We start from the raw sequence: 10,517 nt of genomic DNA on the forward strand, positions 1-10,517 counted from the left end.
ATTGCGTTGATGAGCAAGGCTCATCTAAAGTGCTTAACCCTTTATTGATGAGTGTTACCTACAGGCAACATACCAGAAATAAATTTATTTCTTGTCGAGTCTCACTGTTGAGTACGAAGTTTCTGGCTAAATGTCTTCGGCCAGCACTGAATGACTGGCAGCAAAGTGCGTTTGTTCGTTTAGAGCAGGAACACTGGACGAAAAAGAAGTTTGGCATGCGACTCACTGTCTTTTGAAAGCAAGGTCAGAGGAAACAGGCCGATTCAAGATATCCAACTGTGGTCATGTCACACATGTGATGTAAAGCAAATGAAATGTGCACCTATGGTTCATATATGATGAGAGCTGTCTATACAAATTCAAAACGTAGCCTTAGATGGCTTGGGGTGAAGCCCACTTCCAAGTTTCCTGCCTGTGGCTTTTCCACTATTGATGAAAAAATTTCTGCAAAATACTTTTTATTTTTGTTGATTATGCTTATTCTTTGTATTTTGCAGATTTAGATAAAAAATGAAAATTTTTTCTGGGTTTTTGTATGTCTCATCCTTAAAGGGTTAAGGGGTTAACTGTATATAGCATTATAATTGTGCTTCTTTGACATCGATTGGTCACAAATTCCTCTCATTATCAGTATTTACTTTTATATTGAATACTGGATATAAGGAAGTTTTTAGGGGGCCAGATGGGGCTTCATTGTAATGAGACGTGACTGTATTCAGGGCATTCTGTCAGAACTAAACTGTAGGGCCGAAAGCAGGAAGATAACAACCCTGAAAAGAAGATAAGGACCACACGGCCAGTTATGAAATAAAATTTTATTGTTCCCACATCAAAAAAGAGTAAGGCGGCAGTGCGAAATAGAGAGCGAACATGGGTAGCTGACATTTTAGTTGAGATTACTAGGCAGAAATAGAGTTGGGCAGGTCACGTAATGTACAGAGGGAATATTTTGTTGCCCGTTAGGGTTATGAAATGGGTGCTAAAACAAGGTCAGCGAAGGCCATTGCTTCAAAAAAATTTTCTCAGCTTGGCAAATCTTTCTTGTACTTCACAGAAAGGCTGCATGGTGAAACATAAAGATAGCTGTGCAGAATGTGTTGAAGTGGTAGATTACGAAACTTCCCTCAGATATATGGTGGCAGGAAATGTGGTGTCCGGCAGGACGCTGCTTTAATAAGAGGCCCCGTGAGCATAAATTTGTTTGCAGCTGTGTGTCGAGTCACCTGGGCATTCGCTTACATGATCACATCGGTGTTTCAGGATTTTCTTAGGTTGGCAAGGAGTGCTGATGAGGCTACTCAAGAAAAGATCCCTCGCATTGTGGGAATTGGTTGGGAAAGCTTCGCTGTAATAATTGATTAAGCGAAGATAGCAAGTTTGGCAACGTGCGCTTAAGTGTAGTGTCAGTTCCCAAAGCAGAATGTAGACGGGCTTCTGAAAGAGTGATACACTAGTCGGGCTTCATTTTAAATCTTGCTTGAGAGTCCCCATGCATAGCACCCCTCTTTACCCAGAAGCTCAGCAACATCGCTTGCTGACCGTGTGTCGATGGCTGTTTTCTTTTTTATACTGCAGACTGCGGCAGGTCTGTTTGGGCTGGGCAATGCGCAGACGCGCTGCGTGCGCACCTACCCGACGCCTCCACTGCCAGACAGCGTGCGTGCCAACCCGCTCAAGATGGCCCAGCTAGTGTGGATCTCCAGCCGCACCGTCACCCTCATGCTGACAGACGGCTCCGAGCACCGATTCACCCTCAGTTAATCCACCACTTTATATCCTCTTCGCCCGAAGTACATACCCACCCCTACCATTCGTTGCGATTATGGCTACGCCAGCTTCGCTTGGCCAGAAGGTCAGGCGCGCCCCAGCGCATCGTGGTGTGCCTGCCACTCGTGCGTGTGAATTACCGCGGAGAAAAAGAATGTCGGAAGCATGTGAGTCCCCATTTTTCGGGGCCAGCATCAACTTCTCTGTGGCCCCCTCAAGCCCTCTCTGCTGTATATCCCCACAGATTGTCACGTCCCAGCTTGTGGCTTGTACCCACTAGGCGCCTGAAGGTTTCATTTGTGGAATGAATACAGCAAGGCCACACGACATGAAGTGCATTGTATATCGCCGCTTTTTAAAAAGCCTATTCTCTGCACATAACGAGTATTGTTTTTGCAGACGAGTTAGTGCACGAGGTGTGTAAATGCAAACTGACAGAAGGGGCCGATAGGTTCTATTGCAGGCTGGACAGTATACGACGATAATGTTGCATCTCTTGGTATCGACTTGTAAGATTTTGTGGAGTCACTATGCCAATTATATGTTGCATCTCTGTGTGAACTTAATACAGCATCCACTGGATTACAATCAAGAGTGCTCAGAGTGATGCATTTCAGGTGCGGCCTTTTGAAGCTCTCCCTATGTGTATAGGTGTGGCAGGTGCCAGTAGTTGAATGATGTCACCCAGAGCAGGCCACTACTGTGTGAATAAGAATGATTCTGTCTTGTAAATCCAGTAAACGATATACAATTTTACTTCACCTCTGCACTCCAGCTGCAACAAGTGACAGCCAAGAGTAGCTCTCTGGCCTAGGCATGTATGCGCATATTTTTTACATGATCAACAGCACAAATGACAGGACAAGAGATGTACCGTATTCACTCGTATAAGACACACACTTTTTCTATAACCTGGGCAGGCGATGTAACTTTTGCGCAAGTCGGCCGTGTGACTACCTGCTAAAGCTGCAGACGATGTCGTGAATCTTGAATAAAGTAATGTCGACACTGGCTGCACACTACTCACATTCACTCAGCACATCTGATCACGTCCTGCATCTCTCTTCATCGCTTCCGCTCTCGATGTCGCTGCCATTGTCACAGGAGGTTACTACCTCATCAACACGTTCCCAAAGACCTGTGTCCTTGGTGCCATCCTAGCTGTTTGGTGTTCTAGGAACGCCATACATTCAAAATCGAATAACGTCACTTTTCTTTTTTAAAACTTTTTACCTCTAAGGTTGAAAGTACAAGTTTTCTACAAGTAAATATGGTACACACGGAACTTAAGTCTTGTGTTCTATTGTCTACGCTGTTCACAGCGTTGAACAATAACCTATTAGACCAGCTTTGAGCTCTCTTCAAATAGGCAGCTGTCATTCCTACTTAATTTATATGCAGCTTTTGTTTCCTTTATGCCGTGATAAATCAGTTCGTAATTTCTGACCGTTGATGCTGTGTGAGCATAATGATGCCATCACACTTGATGATGCCCTATGCCATCTTAATATTAAATATCGCTTCTATCAACAAAAGGTTACTCGGAGCCACATTTTCTAATAAGATATTTCACTGCTGCAACTGTGTCAGGAATTAGTCAATCATGATTGGCTGCATCAACGTAAGTGCAAAACCAGAAGATTGTGCTGCTAGAAATTTACAGCATAATGGGTATGCTGTTATTGCTTCACCACACACAGGTATATAGCGTCAGCAGACGAAGGCTAGGAAGAGACAGGACAGTTACTAGCTTGCGCCTCGGTTTTTAGTGCTTAGGATAAGATGTTCCTAGCACCTGGGTCGCTCAATACCTAGGAGACATGCCCTGTCTAATCATGGCCTTCATCTTCATTCGTTTTCACGGTGTTTATAGGTAATGCCAAACTAACTACGTCAAAGAAAGGTATCAGCCGCATTCCCTAGGGCAGTAGTGGCTTGCTTAGCAGTTGGTATGATAATTAGATCCAGCTCAAGCGTAAGCAGTGGATGTAGATGGACCTGAAGAACAGAAGACAGGATAGCACAGACAGCACAAATAAATTTTAAAAAACGAGCTCGTGTGCTGTTCTGTTTCGGGCTCTTAATGTCCATCTTATTTTTGTTACATTTACTTCTCCAAGCATTAGCCACAGCTTTTCATACAGTAGCGGCCTGCTTTGCAGTTCCCATGATAAACCTAGTACGAGCAGAAGCAGTGCCTGCGGACTCTCTGTTAAAAGAGTGTCTTGAGCCGACTCAGAATGGCTACTGCTTGGTCAGGGCTAGTTGCTAGAGAGTGCCTATTAGAGAGTGTCAGCTGCCACTAGCACTCAAAACCAAGAGCAGGAGTCATGTCCTGGGTCCATCACTTTTAGGGATATCACTTTTAAAGCCAATGAGCAGAATGCGCATTGCTTCAGTGAACTGTTGTGCCAGAAAATACATCATGCAAAATTGAAGGCATCCCTGAAATCAATCAATCGAGAATTTGACCCCAGATCTCAGTCTCTCATGAGGGTGATTTGTAGGCACACAGCATTTTTTCGCTCCACCATCTGGAAAAAAAAAAAGGCTTATACAAGTGATGCCTTGCCACTGTCTGATTAATTGCAGCATTGGCTCTAAATCTATGATGAACTCAAGTCGTTGTTTTAGCAGGAGCTGCTGATTGCTCTGTTCACTGCCGATTGCTCTGATCATGCTTCACTCTGGATCGCACTAAATGTCACATGCTTTGACAGTGGAACAAGAGAGTGCAATTCACCATAAAGCAAGTTGAGATGAAATGGCCAGTGGAAAACTGAAATTTGTCCTGACAGAAAAGTAAAGAAGAAATTCTTCACTGTTAAGCTAGGAAAAAAAAAAAAAAAAAGAAATGTTACCTTAACTTTCATCTAGCCTTTCATGTGAAGCACTGCACAATTGTTCATTGTGCTGGCAACTTTTACACCTTGGGCTTTTTTATACATTGCCATATGTTTTCTTGGAGCCTTCCTTTTTTTATATTTAATGCTTTGAAGCACGAGAAAATGTTGTCCTACGGCAATTACGCAGATCACTTCTGATGCCTTTATGGACTGTCCAGTTATGCATGTTCCTTGGAATGTAATGTTCTAAATATTTAGTGTACAGGTGGAATATTGTATGATTTTTTTCATATGTTAGAGGCACTTTTTATCCGGAAGTGTGCTGGTGTTGTTTGTAAACATTTTGCAGCAAAGCTTTGTTTTTTTTATACTGATATTGGTTCCTAATGTTGTTTGTATATATTGCTGGGGGCATGAGTCACTACATTGAGCAATGATGTATTGTAAATGAGCTCAAAACTGTTGTCCACTTCAGTAATACCAGCTGGTTTTAATTGCTGCTTTTATGTTACTGTTGTTTTGCTTCCACTATGTGGTATTGTTTCACTGATAATATGAGCTGATGATGCAAGATGAGCAAGCGTCCCGACTTTAAAGTGTGTACAGTACAGGCGATGGTAGGTGTATAGCTTTAGGAAATTTGCATGTGTAGTTCGCAGAAAAAGTTGGTGAATGCTGTAGACGTTCTTCATAATTTCCTTAGCAGGACACATTGCTTATTTACACGGAAATGTATGTGTTTTTTTTTTTTTTTGCTACATTGTGGATATTTGGAGTGTGCCCGTAATGCATATCACTGTGGAAGTCTCCACTCGTTTTTATTACTTTGCATATGTGACATTTGCATGGTAATCCAGTGGAAGGTTTAATTATGAATCAACTTTTGTTGCAATTTCTATGACATTCCCAATCTGCAGGGCATTCCTGAAATTTGAGCCACATGCCGATTATGTCACACACAGGCGCAGAAAAAAAAATGAAATGCTCTTGGTGGCCACATTGTGCTCGAAAGAGCAAATCATGGGTATTTGTGAAACTTGAGTAATGAAAGAAACGGTGCTTTGCAGCAGGACAGAAGGCCGACGACACATAACAGACGGGCGCTTGCTTTGTATGGTGTTTTAAAACAGAAGGCAGACGACACAGAGCAGACAGCACTTGCTATGTTATAATAAAGCATTGTTTCTTTCACTACACAAGTATGCACCAACCAGACCAGATTAGCACGGTATGGTGAAACTTCTTTACTCATGGAGATGGGTGAAAAATTTTACTCCGGGGGTTGTATTACGCTGGTACAAACCAGTGAGTTTGACGATTCGATCTTACTTTGTTACACAGTTCATGGTCCTCGTTTTTTAACTCCTGACCTTCAGTATGCTATGGTGGTTCACCCATTTATTTGCATTGTTGCCCGCTGCCCTTTTAACATCTTCTGTTGGAAGCTCAAGCCTTCTCCTCCCATTTACCCGAAGACTCTTAATTGCATTTGCTTTTCCGATTGCACTGAGCGATATTGATTACTGGGACCGTATTTCTTTGGGGATACTGTTTTAACTTTTGATGAAAATAAAAACTTTAAAAGATGAAATTAACATTGCGAGTAGTGCAGCTAAACGTGGCAGGTGGTTCCCAGACATTCCAGTGCATGATGTAGAAACACCAAATTAGAGACAATGGACAAGAAAGAGACAGACAGAGCTTGTCACTGCATGTTCCCAACTTACGGTATCAGATGTCACAGCTTCAGTGAGTGCATTGAAGCCCAGCAAGCCATATTATGGTATCATGAAGTGCCTGTCCATTTATATTGCTCGCAACTTCTTTTTTGCTAGAACTGCCAAACAGTTTCTGTTGTTCTCTGATGAAATTTTGCTGCACCTCCTGATAGAAAATTTTCACGTATCTCCAACATTTTCGAAGAGGATATTTAAATTGAACAGCTAATTGGCTACAAGCAGCCCCACCTTCACATTACAGGCGTAGGCAATGATCTCTTGATTTTATTCATGTACTGAGCATTACCACCTATTCCAAATTAGATTAATTTCAAATTAATTTCTTTTGAGAGTCAGGAGTGCAGGAACTACACCAAAACGTCAACTTAAATGTCAAATAAGTCAACGCCGAAAGCACTTTGTCTCTTGTTTCTTCTTCTCCCCATCTTGCACTACGCTTTATCCGAACTCAGTACAACAGGAACATTGAAAATGTAAGTGTGAGCGCCGGTGCCACATTTGTAACATGCAAGATTGGGCTACGTCGTTCTACATGATTCAGAATGTAAAAGGGTGAGAGGGACATAAAGAACAAGTGCTGTGTGTTGGTAAAGACAGTCATCCTTGTTTATAAAGCACAAGCTTTGAATTTTTTTTGTTTTCTCCTAATGAAACATGTGGCATGTCTTCTTTTGCGTGTTTCCTTGGCTCAAATTATGGGGCCCCTGTGGATACATTTCCTAATATGTTTTCTTGTGTTTTTTCTGTGCTCAATGAACCAGTTTGGAGCTTACAAATAGGGGCAACTTCTTATGCATGTTTTTTTCCTTGTTTTTTCTACTGGCAAATTAGCTGCTGAGTGCTGCAGAAAAAGGCAGCAAGCATGCTCTTAATCCGATCTGGTGCTCTTGTGTGTCACAGCTTTGTTGCTTTTTCTGATATTGTATCCAAGTATACAAGTAAATAGTCATGCTCACCTAAGGTAGCACAGGATTTCTTTTGTAACTATGATCACAGTACTGTTATTATATTATTATGTCAAATGCGATCTCGTTTGTGCAAATGCAAACACATAGTTTTCATAAAGATGAACGAGAAGCTGTGCGTGATGCTGCTATCTCAGTGTTTGATTCTTTAGGGATCATTTTAGCAGTTGTGTAAAAGTCATGCACGAAAAATGTGTCCTCTGGGTCCTTTGTATTGTGCAACCCTGTATATAGTATGGCCTATTAGTTAAGACACTCTATAGATTTAAGACTGTTGTCCTAGGTTTACCAAACTTTAGAACTGTTACTTGTTTTGAAGATTGTGCATGCCCTGACCTGCAAACATGTGCTTTGCTGTAACTAGAGTGCAGTGATGATGAAATGACTGGTATGATGTGCACTTGTGTAAAATCTAGGTTGCTATAATGTTTTATTCTTATGAGCCATCAATACTTGTGATGTCTGCTTAAGGTGGAGGGGAGACCTATTTAAACTAGTCCATGAAACTCTCAATGTCTAAGTGCACTAGAATCTTGTTAATTCAAACTCCAAGAGCACTGGATGTATATTCGAATAAAACAGAGTTCGAACTAAGGAGAGCCGCTTTAAGTATAGCGCCCAATCAGCTGTGCGGTACAGCACGCAACACCAAAAGCGTCACTTGACTCACATTGAAAAAGTATAATCTTTTTTTCCATCAGTGTGCAACGACATGTGCCGGGTGAAGCCTAGGTTCCATGTAAAGTCCAAGTGCGATAAAATCGCACATCGCGCGTCGTTTGCTGAGGATGCAAGGGAAAACGTGCGAGGGTGAGCCAAGAAGGATGGTGGATTGATGCGTGCCGTCCTCCCGCGTGTCCAATGTTGCAGATGATGTGATTGGGCGCATGCTAGGAGGGGGGCGTAGGTGAGTGCGCGGTAATTGATCAAGGGCGCGCTAGGAGGGAGGGGGGCAGGTGAGCGAGGTAACATGCTGAAGCACACGATGAGGCTCCTTCCTGCTCTTTAAAACCGAAAGGGAAAGGAGGGTGCACGCCACCCTGCTTGCTCCGATCCAGTTCAGTCGCGGCTTCCCGCTCTTCTTTCCTCGACATTATAGTAGCTAGCGATGCATCGAACCTTCACCTTTGGCTCAGGTTTGTCCGAAAACTGGTCCATGCAAGTGAGAAATTTTGTTCGCAATAACCGTTGCACAGTTTTCAGAGTTCACATTCGTGGGAGTTTTTCTCTACTAAAATGCACAGGGGACTTTGCCGGGACCAACAGAGAAGTTCCAATTATCCGTCAATTCAAATTAAGATTTTAAGTTATCGGGATTTCACTTTCACAATTTTTTTGCTGCTAATAAAGCAGCTCTTGTAGAAAGCAATAAAACAAAAGATTCTTGTGGAAATTGTTATAAAAAGCTTTGTAAACAAACATTTTTTCTAATCCACCAGAAGGTTTTTTTCTAAAAGTTTATTCATCTTGTAACTCTGGTCCAAGTTGGTCTACAACTTCAATTTATGCTTATAAGTCATGTTGGATATTCCAGATCATTCTGGCATGCCAATATTTCTATACTCTTATGGCTTGGTAACAAAATTGCCTCCAAACTCCAATTCTAGGTAGCGATTTCGTGCCTCCGCACAAAATCGCTACTTAGAATTGCACATTATACAAGAAAAAATAAAATCAATTCAGCATGTCAGAATGCATAGGATGTGCTTGCCAGTTTATATTCACAAATGTTACCTCCAAATCATGAACATAAAGCTCCTAAGAACTGTTTATTGCACAAGAATAATACATATTCAGGGCACCACAATATATATGGAGTGCAAGTTCCATCAACCTGAATTGGCAAAATGAAAAGTTTCAAGAATGAGGTCTCCCCTTGATGTGAAACAAGGATATCACAAGTAGGGATCATTCATTTACTTTCGTTAAGTTTCTGTATGGAAGCACCTGACATCTGGTGGCAGAGTTGAAAATGTAGCATCTGAATATGTTCATGTTTGTGTATTGAGGCACCTTACATCTGGTGGCAAAATTGGTGCAGCATATCTGAATATGTTCACATGTTTCTGTATTGAAGCACTTGACATTTGGTGGCAAAGTGTAAACTGTAGCATCAGAATATGTTCACATGCATGTTTCTATATGGAAGCACCTGGCACATCTGGTGTCAAATTGGAAGTGTAACATCTGGATATGCTCACATGTTTATGTATGGGACTGCCTGACATCCAGTGGCAAAGTTTGAGGTGTAGCATCTGAATATGTTATCTCCAAATGTCCAATCTAAGCGACTCTGTACTAATAGCATGCCAGTCTTTTTTCCATTGTGTTCCACATTATTTTCTCTTGCTCTTTGTGTTTCAGGATCACACTCTCTATGTGCTAACTTCTTAACAGGCTGCTGCTTCAGGGAACCTACGTGACCTTGCATGCCATGCAGGACACGCAAAAACGATGAGGACCGCTGTATTTTTTTGTCTGACCCACGAATATTTCTGAAGTCTGCTACCGTTCACGCCTTTGCAAGAGCATGGTGAAGACCAGACTGAAAATAACAGTGCGCGAACGCTTTTCTTTCCTCAATTATGTGCTGCTCAGTCACAGGTTACTCCTTGCTGGCGAACATGTGATAGGTGTTTTGTATTGGGAAATCAGTTTGTGCTCATCTGTGTCTCGGGCAAGGCATCTGGACATTTCCCTATCTAGTCTGTTAGTGTAAAGCATGCCGCATTCTTCCTTGAACCATCGCCGAAAGATGTGTGCAGCGCTTGCTCGGCGTTGTGCATCCGAGATAACAAATTCTGAGACAAATGTTGGTTCATGAACTACACGGGACATGTTGAGGTTCATCCGTGGATGCGATATGTATATTATTTGAATTCTGCACAATTGCCTGTATTAAGATGTTATACCTAGTATACATAAGCTAATAAATGTGTTGATTCAATGTGTCCTAAGGCTCCTTTATCATATCAAATACTACACTTATACTTGCCGGTTGCATGGTCAAGCCATCTTGAAGTTCGTCATTGATACTAGATCTTTGTCCCATATGTCCAATAACAAAAACCCGCCTTGGTGGCTCAGTCAGCTAAGGCGTTGCGCTGTTGAGCACGAGATCGCGGGATCGAATCCCAGCCGCGGCGGCCGCATTTCGATGGAGGCGAAATGTAAAAACACCCGTGTTCTTGCGTTGTAGT

The 10,517-nt window shown here is 42.2% G+C and overlaps 1 protein-coding gene across 5 annotated transcripts in view; it reads left to right on the forward strand.

Moving 5' to 3' along the window:
* Positions 1-10,268, forward strand: part of LOC119455448 (WD repeat-containing protein 7) — a 136,616-nt gene extending 126,348 nt beyond the window's left edge. For all 5 annotated transcript variants that reach the window (XM_049668780.1, XM_049668781.1, XM_049668783.1 and 2 more), the window contains one exon: positions 1,576-10,268. In XM_049668780.1, the coding sequence (XP_049524737.1) occupies positions 1,576-1,761 (186 nt within the window). In that variant the 3' untranslated portion in view covers positions 1,762-10,268. The remainder of the gene's footprint in view (positions 1-1,575) is intronic.
* Positions 10,269-10,517: the final 249 nt, after the last annotated feature.

Source organism: Dermacentor silvarum, chromosome 6 (assembly GCF_013339745.2).
Source record: "Dermacentor silvarum isolate Dsil-2018 chromosome 6, BIME_Dsil_1.4, whole genome shotgun sequence".
Lineage (NCBI taxonomy): Eukaryota > Metazoa > Arthropoda > Arachnida > Ixodida > Ixodidae > Dermacentor > Dermacentor silvarum.